The 15,459-nt window shown below is 35.4% G+C and overlaps 1 protein-coding gene across 3 annotated transcripts in view; it reads left to right on the forward strand.

The window, feature by feature from the left end:
* Window positions 1-15,459, forward strand: part of KCNH7 (potassium voltage-gated channel subfamily H member 7) — a 220,409-nt gene that overhangs the window by 164,560 nt on the left and 40,390 nt on the right. For all 3 annotated transcript variants that reach the window (XM_032693714.1, XM_032693715.1, XM_032693716.1), the window contains 2 exons: window positions 7,603-8,028; window positions 14,738-15,137. In XM_032693714.1, coding sequence (XP_032549605.1) covers window positions 7,603-8,028; window positions 14,738-15,137 — 826 coding nt within the window. The remainder of the gene's footprint in view (window positions 1-7,602; window positions 8,029-14,737; window positions 15,138-15,459) is intronic.

Below are 15,459 nucleotides of genomic sequence, written 5' to 3' on the forward strand. Positions count from 1 at the left end.
GACAGGCAAGGACAAGTCATATTTTCACACGGCAGCAAATTTTCTGTAACAAAAAATTAGCTTAAAAAATACGGAGGTCATTAAGACACTGTGTTATAAAACCTCATTGTTATACTTCAAACTGTCTCATAGAGAATGTTTTAGCATTCAGCATTATATACAGTCATACTACATTATTTTAAAGTGCTTAATAAAGACAAAAGAATAAAACAAGAAGACAAGTATTAACGTTCCCATTCAGAAGATGTTCCTCAATAGCTGTACTTTGAAAGATATGTAAAAGTATTTTCTACATGGAAAAATGCCTTTTAATGCTGATATATGACAGCAGTATGTAATGCTGTGTTTGCAGGGTGCACTAAATCAAAAGCACTTCAGCTTTCTTTCAGTACTGGTGTAATCTTGTTAGTTGTTCATGTCTGCATAAGGAAGACAATCATCAAGATGACTGAAATATGAGTCTATTATAGTCTTTCAGGGAATTGGGTAATGCCTACTATCAGAAAGTCAATGTTGGTTAATTTCCATTTGTTCACTAGTATTCGTGTAATATTTATTTTTGATTCTTTTTAGATTCAGAGATCTTCTCTGTAGAGGTATCACAGTAACAGTACAAATAGAGAAGAAAAGGGAAGAGATGTACTCGCTAGTTATAGCTTGGCAGCTTCAATAGAACTAATACACAGGAGAAAATAGCACCAGGAGAGGTTACATCCAGGGAAAAGAGTTCTACAAAATCTATTAAAATAATTTTAAAGCTGAAGTAACACTGCCTCATTTTTTGAGCACGCTGTCATTCAGATCTAAGGTCTGTGGTCATGACAAAAAGAGTTAATTATTACAGAAATATGGCTGTAGCTTCTGTGTCTGATTAATGTTTCTCATTTCATTTTCTAAGATTTTCCTTTTCAATACTTATTGGCCTTATTGATAAAGATCTGAAAATTAGTTCAAAACTGCCAGTTAAAAAGGAAGAGACTGTACTCTTGGGCTGGCAGTGTTTATTCTGCATCATGAGCTGCATTAAAGAGTAAACAGAATAGTAACTTAGCTTTACTTGCACCTAGAAGATTCTACCTTCTTTGATTTCCTAGTCACCAACAACAAACTTGTTTAGCTCCTGTTCAGAGTTAAAAATCCTGCTGGAAAAAGAAATATTAAACTAAATAGCTTTTCATGTTTCGTGAAAATACTTACAGGTCATTGAGATTAACCTAGCCTAATAATCAATAGAAACTACCTATAAAAATTAGGATATGAATGTTCTCATGTTACCACTTGTCTGTGTTCTTTGAGTAAACAGAACATGCTTTACAGTCCATTATGTAGTCACCTTCCACTTTTACAATCAGATAACAAGTATGGATGATTTTTGCTTTGTGAATCAATCTTGAAGTGTATTTGGATTAGAAGATCTGAAAAGTCAAATGTTCTTACAAATTCCTTCCCTTATTTTTCATTGTCTACAATAATACCCATAATATAATCATCCTGGTTCTGTTTCTTTTTTTACATATTCACGTGAATTTCATGTCTTGGTGCTGAATACACTTTACACAATCAGAAATTTTAAAGTTTCTTCAATCACATGATAAAGATATTCAAGTCTCTTAGCATATACAGAGCTGATTTGTTTCTAGATTTGCTACAGCTTTCCTGACTTAAAGACACAGGAATGATTATCCACTCACCTCTCAGGGCTGTACATCTGACATGGGTCTGAGTCCAGCAAGATATTGGCAAAATAATATTTTTTCATGTCATATAGTATTTCCCATAAATAAATATTTCAACATTGTATTTGGACTGGTAGCCTCTTCTGTAGTTTTACAAGGATGTTTTATAGGTGAGATAAATGTTTATTTTAAAGTCCCCAAGTATTTTGGGACTATATTTATAGCTTGAACTTTATTAAATGTTTATGAAATTCTCTTAACATGAAAGGTGCTATGCAAGAGCTAACCTTGTTAGTACAAGCTTCACTTCAGTTCATCAGTTGCAAAAGCAGCAGTATTTAGTACTGAATATAACTACATCATTTAAATATACAGTTCATATGAGGCATACTTGCTCATGAGAAATAGCAAAGTACCTTTCTGAAAATCTAATTTATTAAGCTTTGCACCCACCAAACTTCCACATCTATTTTTCACAAAGATATACTCAATATCCATCTATCTTGATTCTGCAATGATCTATGATCTATCATATGATTCTATGATCTTAAAACTATTGGGTTTCCCCCAAGCCTATATACCTCTTTTGGTATTTTGTCACCTGTAAACACTGCCCTTTGTTCAAATTTTCTGGATGTGCAGTGGTTCTGTCATGATGAAAGGTGTCAACTAGATTGTGAATATGTTACATATTGGTTTTGCAAGTGTACAATAGTCACCTATCTGCTCTCTGATTGAAAATATACAGGAAAACTATATTGTGAATTCTGAGCAGAAGTGAAAAAGTTCCAATATTTTCTGAATTATTTGCACATAGAATTTGGTCCATACAATCACAATATGCTCATGGAATGAGTTCAGTGCTTCTTGAATGCATCAGGCATGCTTTCTGGTTGTTTTCCTCATCCATGTGCTCAATAGTCACTAGAAGAGCCATGGTCCAGCATATGATAACCCTACCCCACACTTGCTCTCATACAGTGCTAGGATAGCCAGGAAACCATACTCTAAATCCATGCAGTGGTTTGACAGAAATACTTCTTTAACAATTCATTGTGGCATTCATCATTTATGATTTCTCTTATGATTTATTAATACACTATTATGCATCTTTGGTTTTTACTGCGTGTATTTGCATTCTTTAATAAACTGAGACTGAAAATGCCTCAGAACAAAATTTATGAATATACATGTGATACATAGCAGTATGACTCTCTCAGACTCTCTTGAAACTGTACAGTTTCAATAGCAGAATCACAGAATGATAAAATGGTTTGGGTTGGAAGGGACCCTAAAGATCATCTCATTCCAGTCTCTCTGGCATGGACCAGGCTGCCTTCCACTAGATAAGGTTGCTCAGTGCCCCATTCAACCTGGTCTTGAACATTCTGACAGGGATGAGGCTTCCACAACTTCTTTGGGCAACCAGTTCCAGTGTCTCACCACCCTCACAAAGAATTTCATCCTAATATCTAATCTAAACCTGCCCTCTGTCAGTTTAAAGCCGTTGCCCCTTGTCCTCTTGTAAAAAGCCTCTCTCTGACTTCCTTTAGGCCCTTTGTAGGTACTGGAAGGTGCTTATAAGGTCTCCCTGGAGCCTGCCCTTCTCCAAGCTGAACAACCCTAACTCAGCCTGTGTTCATTAAGAGAGGTGCTCCAGCTCCCTACTCATCTTTGTGGCCTCCTTTGGACTCACCCCAACAGGTCCACGTCCTTCTTATGCAGGCGGCCCCACAGCTGGATGCAGCACTCTAGGTGGGGTCTCATGAAAGTGGAGTAGAGAGGAAAAAATCACCTTTCTCGACCTGCTGGTCACACTTTGTTTGGTGCAGGAGAAGAGGACAAATATTTGTGTGAAATAATCTTAAAAAAAAAAATCAACTAAATTTAGAGAAGTAAGAATTATGATAGCCCATTGCTCTTGAGCACCTTTTATAAATATTTCCTGCTCATTCTCCTTTACAGGATACTGTCAGTTTAGTAGGTAAATATTATTCTCTCTACTTGACAGAAGTTGGGTTAAACATCAGCTTGCCTAAGATGTCTGAGAAACTCAGTAACCGACACCAGAGTAAAATTCCCCAATCATTCAACATCTTGTCTAACATTTTGCCTATATATTCCATTTTATTAAAGAACCTGTACAGGGAAGAAGAGTCAAATGCTGTTGCTGCCTCTGATGCCAAAGAGCATGTAACAAGAGTCCCCTTCACAATCTAGCTACCTAGTGAAGCATCTTGCCAATGTGTTGCAAAGCACATCAGTCTAGTTTGGTTCTTTGACACTTCATCAAGAAATACTGTGCAAAACAAGGCCTTCAAATACAGCACAGAACAGAAATTATACCTGGTACCAGACAGGTTTTCTTAAAGGGGAAAGATGTTAGAACTGCCCAGAAAAAGATAACACTACAAACAGTGTAATACAATTTGAAGTGATAAAGGCTTACTGAATCTTTTTTTTTTTCATTGACTATCACATGAGAGTAACTCTGGTGTGCCTCTGGTACATGTGCTTCCTTTCTCCTGTTGCTTAACAGAACCTAGACCAATAATAAATTTTCATTCTTCTTAAATATATTTTCTTTAAATTTCAATGAAGTACTGTTATCTTTGAGAAACTGAAAGCTACCAAACACTTCAGAAAGATAAATCTAAAACATGTCAATTTATGACCGTTACTTTGATTTCTCTCCATATTTTTCTGGATACCTGATTGCAACACTTCTATAATAAATGCTACCTTGAACTTGTGATCTTAGGAAGTGAATACATGAACCTAAAGAGTTAAAGGTGTTCACCAACCCTGTCTGTGGTTCTCAAACACCTCAAGCAAGATTCTCAGAATGAAAAATGTGTTTTAATGAAGTCTTCTCACTTGCAGCAGCGCTGGTTTAACAGTGAATGGGATAAAGAGGAACACAGGAAAAGCTGAATTTTATATCAGAGTTCTTTACTCAAAGGTAAAATACAGCACAGTTTATGTAACCTTGAGATGGTCTTGTTATAAAGAGATTGAATCTTATCATCTAAAACTGCTTGTAAAACACACCAGTTATAAATACATTATTGTTTTCACCAGGAAAGCCATCGTGAGATAGTATTTCATCGGGGTTGAATACCTCCAATTTTTCTTAAGAGAAACCCATTGTAGCTACTATGACTTTTGTGATTTAGCATTATAGTCTTCTTTTTAGTAAGGTGCAAGAAAGCTTGGCTTTCTCATCTTGTCTTATCCCAAGGTTCAAAGACTTTTTAACACTGCAATATTTCATTCTTGTCCCAATCACGCTGCTTAAAAATGTTTCATTCCCTAAGCTACCTCTTTTACAATCCAAAATATGAGAGCTTCATTGCCCAGAAGAGAATAAATTGCCCAGAGTTGATAAATTGTCTTTTTACTAACAGTGAATTTGCCAACATCTATTTTAATCAAGTGGAAATATTAAAAGTCTTTTGAGTGGATTTCTAAGTAAACTGAAGTCTTCTATCTAGCCAAGATGGCCAAGATTAGCCAACACCAGTACACAAGCCTTGCAAGGATGTTACAGAATAGCAAAAGGACAAATTCATCTCATATTCAATTAGTCTTTGTGGAAACTGCCAATATGAAACTAAATACTGTGTTTTCTCTTTTCTGTGTATGTGCAACTGTGATTCTTTTTTATTTCAGAAGTTAAATCCCATCTTCTTTCTTAAGATACAGCAAACAAAAATAGTTACATGACTGTTTGTTTTCACTTCTCATTGCATGCGAGTAAGCAATGCAGAAACAAAAAGTTCTGTATCACATTATGAATATGAAACTCACATCAGTCAGTCTCTCTTGTGTGTGTCTACAAAACTAAAACAAAAAAAGTTGGATCCATTTCTGCTACGATCACTTTTATACTGCTGTACCCTCATTTTGTCCAATTGGCTTTTTTTTTAACTCTTCAGTTTCACCTAATTCAGTCTAAATCAACTTAGGAATGTAACTAAATGTAACTAAAATGAGACTAGGAGCCAGATTTCAGGGGAATAAGTCCAATTTACATTATGTGTTGCTCTGAAGTGAGGCACACTGCCTGGAATTTTCAAGCAACTGCAAGAAACTTGTGAAGTAAGCTGTATTGTTCTTTTTGTCTAATCCATTTCCTTCATTGTCTGTAAATCCAGCAGGAGAACAGTGATATAAATTTTATAAATAGCAATTCCCTTGTCACATGTACTCACTGCTCTCAAATACTAAGAAAACATTCTTGTCAACTCACCAGGTGGGGGTCTGAAAATATTAAGACTGCTTAAAAGACTAAGCAATGCTTCAGCTTGCTGCCAGCTAATGTGTTTGATGCATAAAAAACTAGCTAGCACCATTAGTTAAGTGCAAGTCCTAGTTACAATACAAAAAATTGATGAACAACCTCTACCACCAGGTCAGCACAGTGCTTAATGGTTGCTTGAAGCTACCATATAATCTTTTGGATGGCTTAATTTTTTCTACCTTCACAGTTTAAAGAAGAGTGGTTATTAACCCTTGTGTTCTCACAACATTTTCAGAGTAGAACTTGACTTAATAAGAAGTCCCACTGATTACTAAGGATAGGATGTTTATACAACACTTGCTTTTAGAATGTTAAACATAAAGAAGTGTGCTGACCCTTACAATTTTATAAGATTATCTTTGAGGAGCACGAGCTTCCTCTATCTTGAACAAGCTGAAATCTCAAATCCCAAACTGGTAGCTGTAAAAAAAAAAAAAAGGCAAATAAAAGCAGACAATGTCGCAGATAAGGTATTTCTTCTTCGAATCATTATTTCATTTGAGTAGAATTATTCATTTTAATAACCTTTGCAATATATGATTTTCTAAATATATTTTTTTAATTAACGTGGAAATAAGGAATAAGTAGAAGTAAAGGAAAAAGGGTATAAGATTTCTCGAATATTAATATTGCTACAATGGGTAGTAACTAGAGATTGTCACCATCTGATGTTTGTTCATTGGTCTGTGCAAAATGAAGCGGTGATCTGAGCCCCATAGGATTTGGAGATCACTTGCAGTACAGAAGGCAATAATAAGTGTCATTGCTGACAGCCTCTATAACTACAACAAACACTGAATAGGGGTAAAAACATAATTTACCTTCTTATCCTTCAAGGTTTTTTTCCTTGTCAGATTTCAGTCAGACTGGAGGAGCAGCCAAAGGAAATTTGTTTTATCTGGTGCCCACACTATGTTTGTTCTTTGCAACAAAGCAAACATTTCAGCTTCCAGAACCAGCGAATTAAGCAATGCTTACAAACATAATCCTTCCAAGTAAAATTGAAATCCAACTTAGATAACACCAGCAGACAACAAATCCATACTTCTAAAGGAATAATAACAAGCTTTAGACACTGACAATAGTAGAAGTGGAGCAAAAAGCAATACCCCTGTGGTATCCTTCTTTGTCATACCTTCAGCTGAACTAGAATTACAGCCTCTAACGTTTTTTTATTTCTGTTTGCCTACAATTTCTAATGAGAGCAGACTCTTTTTAGTGAATTTAAGCCAATGATAAAAGATTTGCTTTGGGAGAAAAGCACTACATCACTGCAAGAAAAGTCATTCACTGGCCATGAACAGGCTGGCAAGGTTATCATGTGGTGGATAAATGAATTTGATGACATGCTTAATTATGCAAATTGTATGTACTAGATATGTTACTTAAGGGTTGCTACAGGGGACAAGAATCAACCTAACGTGAAAAATTGTCAATGAATTTATTGGACCTGGCAGAGATTATGAATTACACAGAAGTTTATTTTGCCAAAACACCAATTGAAGCTTAATCCTCAAAACTGCAGTAAAATACTTTTAAAGTTTGTCCTGTATTTTCTGAGTTTACTGAAAGTTTCAACAGATACACTGTATGTTTATTGACATGGTATATTTCTTATTGTAGGTTCTATCCTTAGGGGCTGATGTTCTACCAGAATATAAACTCCAGACACCTCGCATCAACAAGTTTACTATATTGCACTATAGTCCTTTCAAAGCTGTCTGGGACTGGCTCATTTTGTTGCTGGTAATATACACGGCCATATTCACTCCTTACTCTGCTGCCTTCCTTCTGAATGATAGTGAGGATCGGAAGAGGAGAGAGTGTGGATATTCCTGCAGCCCACTGAATGTTGTAGATTTAATTGTGGATATTATGTTTATCATTGACATTCTAATAAACTTCAGAACAACATATGTAAACCAGAATGAAGAAGTGGTAAGTGACCCAGCAAAAATAGCAATTCACTACTTCAAAGGCTGGTTCCTAATTGACATGGTTGCTGCAATACCTTTTGACCTGCTGATTTTTGGCTCTGGCTCTGAAGAGGTAAGCTTAAATGAATATAAAATCTTAAATCTTAATTTTTTACTTTAACCATGATATTCCGTGTGCCTTAAAGTATCTTTTGCTTGTCAGTTACAGGTTGTTTAGCAATTCCACCCCATCTTTTAAAGTTAAATTAAAATTAAGTCTTCCTTTTTAGAATGATGTACAATATTAGCTTTCATTAACAAGAGAAAACACTGAACAATTCAGCTAGTATTTTTCACTTATACCATATTTGATACTGTCTTTACAAATAATGAAATAAATACATTGCATATGAAGGACTTTTTCAAATACTTTTGTATAAGAACTGCTCTTTTGATTGCTGCTTGCTTTGTAAAAACTGCAAAAATGCATATAATGCTGTGTTGGCATTGAAGCACTAAAATAAATTTTCTCTGTTCAAAATCTTTAGATCAGATGTTTACTTAGTATAAAACAGATTAGTTGAAGTGTAAACTATACCAGTTACCAAAAAGATTTGACTATTGTCTATTTTATCAAGAATCTGGACTATCAAAAGAAAGAAAAAAGATTAGTTGGGATTACCCTTGTTAGACAAGATTTACATCCTCACCCTGTGTATACAGCAGAGTGAAAAAGTGTTCAATATATGCATTCAAAATGGCCTAAAGGTGTATAAAATATATGCTATATTCTGGATTACTGGCCTAACTCTTCCTCCGTCCAAAGAATTTTATTTAGTTTAAGGAGGGCTAAAATTATAGCATATTTTTTGATGGAAAGCGAACTGACAAGTAGGTAATTGGGTTTGGATTTTTGTGATGCACAGAATGCAGCAGTTTTTATAAAAAAGCAGCAAACCAAGCAAAAGATAAATGAAGAGTCTAGAGAAACATGTAGATAATACCATGCAGTAGAAATTAATTCTGTTAATGGAAAGCAATAGGAAGAGAAAGAGTAACATAAAGAACAGAGGGAACATATTAATAGTTCTCTAACGAGAAGAGAACTTTACTATTCAGAAGGTGACTAAAAAGCTTAGATTTAAGAGAAAATTTGATCACCTTTTGCATTCATTGTTTGTGGCATGTCTCAGTCTCTGCAGATATGTTTTTCTGTGGTTTTGACAGCACAAATGTTTTGATAATGGCATTGCTTCTAACTCTGACCACAACATTCCCCTTCAGATGTGGTCTGCATCCATTTCTTATCACTGAGCACTCATCATTGTCAAAAATTATTTACAGTGATTAGAAGTGTGGAACGTAAAGAATTAAAACAGGGACCAATTGCAAAGTTCACTGATGAAGTACTCTTTGGATTTGCTCCTGAACATCACTCTTCTACCTCCCCTGTTACAGATGTACTTAAGAGCAAAGTGCCAGGTGTTAAAGTGATGCTAAAGGGATAACTTTAACATAAGATAATGTAAGGATTAGTAAGAAACAAGTGCATTCTTACAGATCAGTACACAAATACAAAACCATGGAACTTGAAACAGAAATTATTGGATCATGTAATGACTTTTTCAGTATTACAGATATAAGTAAATTGATTCTTTATTCCCTCAAAACCTAGTAATTGAAAAGTTTCACTGTCTGGAAAAACTGGTTTGTTTAAGTAAGCAATAGCGAGACTATATAGATTATGTCCCGTTCCCCATTCCATCATGGCTTCTCTCTCTCATTCATGATATTGAATATGTCAATCACTTTTTCTAAGCTGCTACTTACTGCAGTTTTATTTCCTACATTGCCAGCTATAATATTTCCCCAATGATCCATTTTCTATAGTTTAGCAAGAAGAAGTAAATGTAAAACTGTCAGAATGGAATATTTTTCGTTTAATAGATTTTTTTTTTTCCCAGTCATAAGGGTTATCTTTTTTATGAAATAGCTCTTTTTTGTTATCTAGAAATTCTTCAAATAAGATTCCCTATGAACAGTTGTATTGAATAGTCTTTTTATTAAACAACATAAGCTCTATAGAGAGCTCCATGTGTGTTCACCCAGCTTTAAAACACCTTGATATCAAACAGAGTCTTGGAAGGGCAGGAGATAATAATTCAGATACCACATGCAGCACTATCTGAATGCTTCTATTTGAGTTGTACTTTGTCAACCATAGGAAAGTAACAGAGCTAGACAGTTAACTTTCCAATTTCAAAAATAGGGAACTAATATAATTTTAATTTTTTTATTCCGCTTAAAGTGACTAAGAAAAAAAATATTATGACTGGTAGTAAATCATACTCTTTCTTTGTGTGTCTGTGTTGTAAAAGTTAGGTGACATCCCTGATACGTGGGAAGATAAAAATAATGAGTAGATGGACTTTTTACTTTCTATTATTTTGGAAGTTTATTTTTAATCATTCTCTCAGCTGACAAGTCTGAGTTGGATTTTAAACAAATAACAGTTGAAGTACTCAGATCCTTGAAAGACACATAGATGAAGTGCATGTACAAGGGGAGTCCTGCTTAAGATTACTAGATGTTTCAGATATATGCATTTAAAATAATGCCTGTTTTAATGCTTATCAATTTTTCATTTCAAAAATAGGTAAGTTGTAGGGAAAATTTAGACTGATATGTAGATAACTAGACCTTCTTTCATTTCATCTAGAACCTACAGCAATGAAATATACAAACAAATGACAGTACAGCTTCAACAAGAGAATTTTCATATTTATAGGGTTTTTTTAATTAAGGACAGAGAGAACACAACTTGAATATGCAGAAAAGCATGAAGGCTTTTGCTGTTTGTACAAATAAGAGCGATCAGAACTATTTTAAAGAACGTAATTAAAAATTCTATCAACAGGAAAAATGCTGCCTTAGAAAATAAAAATAAGTACATCATTATCTATATATCCAGCATATTCACAAAATGTAAGAGTAAATGTTTCTTCTAGTTTTAGTAACAAGTCAAGAAAATAGATAGGGTTTGGCTAAAATGAAGACACATAAATCAAAGTACTCTTATTCTCTTAGTTTTGACATCTTAATTCACTCCATTACACAGTGTATCTGTTAAAGCAAACTGAAAAGAATCCCACTTTTTTCTAGAATTGAGATTGAACCTCATCATCCTGATTGCATCTCCACTGATAGAATCAGTACTTTACCCCTTTCCAAATTAGAATATATTTGAAAATCAAGCTCAGAAAACATCTCAGGAAGAGAGCAATACAGTTTGCTGTACTCAGATTAGCAATTTACTTGGAAAACATATTCCAATGAATTTCAAGTATTTTACACAGAAGACTGCTTATCTGATCATAACACAGTCTGCCTTCATATTAGCAACTCTGTAGACTGAGTACAGGCTAGGATGGTGCAGCATTAGGTTAGAGTCTCTGGAAATTTATTTATTTAGGTAGCTGGCTAATGTCAGAGAGGCATTTGATATCAGCTTTTCTTCCCTTGTTTTTCAAGGGAGGCAAAGAGGAAACCCATTACCGCTTGAGCAAGCAGTTATCTGCAGGACCATTTTGACTGTCCTCTGTCAAATTATCAAAGGCAGTTGAAGTACCAGTATGCTTCTATAAATAAGAACTTTTGGTTAGTTGAAATATTTTTGTTTAATTGCTGTGTGTACTAACATTTTCAGCATCATTATGTGTACAGTATAAAAATCTTCAACAGTGGCACAGTGCTCATAAGAGACTGTTGAGGTAATGGAGCATAGGCTGAAAGGCCAAATTATGCCATTTATTTGAGATTTTTTCAGGAGACAGAAAAGAGTTAACTATGTTTGATACCATAGTACTCATATTCAACAGGTTTATTTACAGGCTGCAAAAAAGGTAGCAGGTTAATGATGGTTTTAACATAAAATGTGTGAGGCAGGAAATTATTGAGAAACTGAGGACTTTACAATGCCAAGAAATGGCAAAGGGCCCCATAGCAAATGAAATACGGCTTAAGTAAGAGCACATTAATGCACATTGGAACATAGTTTGAGTTACTCACACACATCGGTGGGTCATTTGGTTTAAAAAGAGACAGTTAAGAGACGATATTATACCTTTACATACAGTACATACTGGAAGAAGAACTCATGGAGAATAGCCTTGGGAGTTTCAGTTGACAAAAAGTTGGGCATGAACGAACTGTGTGTGCTCGCAGCCCAGAAGGTCAACAGCATGCTGGGCTGCAGCAAAAAAGAATGGCCAGCAAGTCAAGGGAGGTGATTCTGCCTCTCTAACTGCCCTCCACCTGGAGGACTGCATCTGGCTGGGAGCCCCCTGCACAGGAAAGCAGAGGGGCCACAAAGATGACCAAATGGATGGAAAAACTCTCCTATGAAAACAGGCTGAGAGAGCTGGGCTTGTTCAGTCTGAAGAAGAGAAGACTCCAGGGAGACCTTATTGTAGCTTTCCAGTACCTAAAGTGAGCCTATAACAGAAAAAGCTTTTTAGCAGGGCCTATTGGTATAGGACAAGGGGTAATGGTTTTAAACAAAAAGAGGGTCTGGATATAAGAAAAATTTAGACTGGATATAAGAAAGAAATTTTTTACAGTGAGTGTTTTGCTGATCAAAGTATTCCAGCACATCAAGAAAATTACTTTGCATGACACATAGTTTTGAATCCAAGAAGTTCTGTCCCTGGCCAAGTGACACGTGGGAGGTGTACTCTTACTATGTGAAGGCTACATCTATGCTGAGAACTGGACAGCATGTAAGGCACATCAAAACTTGTGGATCATGCTTTCCACCTCTATATTTTAGTGTCAAATCCTCTCCACTGTGCTAAAGAAAAGTAAGACTCAGGATGACTTTCTTGATGCTTTAAAGCAAATCTATTCTCATTCATGCCAGTTTCACCCTTGAAGAGGTGGAGTTTGCTTGTATTATACATTTTCCACATACTCCAGAGCTCACACTGATATAGTATCTAAGCATAGGATTGGCAGTGAGGATGAATAATATTGGCAAGTCTTATGTTAAGAATGCGGTGGAACACTGTGGACATATTCTGGATTCTCAGTCTACTATCTGATATATTTAAGGGGCATTGTAAGAATATCCAGCCCCTTGCACAACGTAGAGATATACATCTCTATACCCACCTCATCCCCACTTAAGGGATCATAAATATACAAGCCTGATTCACCTTAAAAAAAATTACCTAATGTCAATATTCACATGGTTCTGAATCTCAGCCTAGGCATAGCATTTTGAAGGATATAGTCTCTCGGACTGTTGAGCTCACAAACCTTTTTTATGTGCTAATGAGACATTCACCCTGAAATTATTCTTTGGGATGTTAACTTGAACAAAGGAGTGTTCCCTACATCCTCTTGCTCATCTACTCATAAAATATGAACAATATATTGAGTTGTTCACTGAGAAATGCAGCCAAGAAAGACTCTTATTTTGTTCTAAAGGCTTTGGGATTTTACTCAGAAACATGGTAGATTCAAGGATTTAATAAAACATAAAAACTAGTCTAGTACTTTTTGCAAGAAAGCTTTAATGTGACGCATACTACTGTCAGAGTGCTTTGTGAGGCTTGGAAAACTTTTCCAGTGTCATGTAATATACATGCATGTTAAAAAGAAAAGTAGGAAAAAAACTTATTAAAAATGTATTCAGTCTTGGCATTTACTGAATACTTTAATATATGTTCAGACTTAATGCAGAGAAAATGTTAGCTGAGTTATTTTTGAAATCAAATAGTTCCTATTTACAGTGGTTTCCATCTCTTTTACAAGGAATAAACACATATGAAATTTACTAATTGACGTTTACAAACTTATATTAATAACCTTTAGTTCCCTTTTAAAATATCCAAGCCTCAAAAATAATGCAATGAATAGTAGTGCAGGTCTGCACTAAAAAACTTGGAATATATTCCTGGTTTATAACTGCCTCAATTTGTTTTTTTAATGGTACAGTACTTTTTAACTGGCTTCTACCACTACACATACAAGATGCAAAAAGATTCACCTGGAGTCTGGCAACAGTAACTTTTCCATGATTTTCTGTTCACACTGCTTTATCTTCTTTTACCTGTATAGAGTGTTCTTACCGTTACAAACAGGAAGAATACTTGTAGGTCACAGAATCACAGAACATGTCAAGTTGGAAGGGATCCACAAGGATCGTTGAGTTCAACCCTTAGCCCTGCACAGGACTATCCCAGAGAGTCACACCATGTGCCTGAGAGTATTCTCCAAATGCTTCTCGAACTCTGCCAGGCTTGGTGCTGTGATCACTTCCCTGGGGAGCCCAGAGGGGTGCCCAGCCAGTGTCTGGGTGAAGAAACTTTGGCAAATGTCTGACGTATTACTTCTCTCTTCTAGAATATGTGTGCCTAGAGCATTGCAAGGAGTTTTTAAGTTAGAATCGAATATAGTTACACAGCCTTGTTCAAAAATACTTATTACCTACATGGCCTACTAATTATGAGTAGTTCCAATAACTTACAGAATTAATCATGTCAAAAAAGTCATTAATCTAGTGGATCATTTAAGTCCATTACAGTGCATTGGAGAGTCCAGAAAAAGTAAAATATTCAAAGTGAAAAAAAAATATTGAGCAGATAATGACAACTTCAATATATCTTAATTTTAAACATACATTTCTTATTTTCTTCGCTGTTCTTATAATGAAATTGATAGTTTCAAGAAAATGAAATTAAGATTACATTGAAATGGGGGGGAATTTGCAGCGATTTACTCATGGTAACTATTCAGGACAATACATTTGCTAACAGATAAATTTCTTCTTATTTTTACAGACAACTACATTAATAGGTCTTCTGAAGACAGCTAGACTGCTGCGTTTGGTGAGGGTAGCACGGAAATTGGACAGATATTCCGAATATGGTGCTGCAGTTCTGATGCTCCTCATGTGCATATTTGCACTAATTGCACACTGGCTTGCTTGCATTTGGTATGCCATTGGAAATGTAGAAAGACCTTACTTGGCTCACAAGATTGGCTGGTTGGATTCTTTAGGAGAACAACTAGGAAAGCACTATAATAAGAGTGATGCAAGCTCTGGACCATCCATCAAGGACAAATATGTTACAGCACTTTATTTTACCTTCAGCAGTCTGACAAGTGTAGGATTTGGAAATGTGTCTCCAAACACCAACTCAGAGAAAATCTTTTCCATCTGTGTCATGTTGATTGGCTGTAAGTAATTTTACCATAGTTTTTTTAATCTTATTTTTTTCTCAGTGTTTGAGCAAATGGCTTAACATTCTAAGCTAATAAGATTATAAGCGTGCAGCCGGAAGGGCAAATTCCCAGGGAAAGCAACGTTGTATGCAAAAATATGTTGTGACTCATTCAGTGTCAGGAAGTAGTCAAATTCCTTGACTACTCAAAATCTGTTATCCAAACTGTCAGAAGTTTTACGTTGTGTATAATTTGTGTAAGCAAATCCTATATGGGATAGGAAGCTGAGTTTTGAGTGGATTTAGGAAACTCTGGCCCATCATATTTGGATAATCAT

Source organism: Chiroxiphia lanceolata, chromosome 7 (genome assembly GCF_009829145.1).
Source record: "Chiroxiphia lanceolata isolate bChiLan1 chromosome 7, bChiLan1.pri, whole genome shotgun sequence".
NCBI lineage: Eukaryota > Metazoa > Chordata > Aves > Passeriformes > Pipridae > Chiroxiphia > Chiroxiphia lanceolata.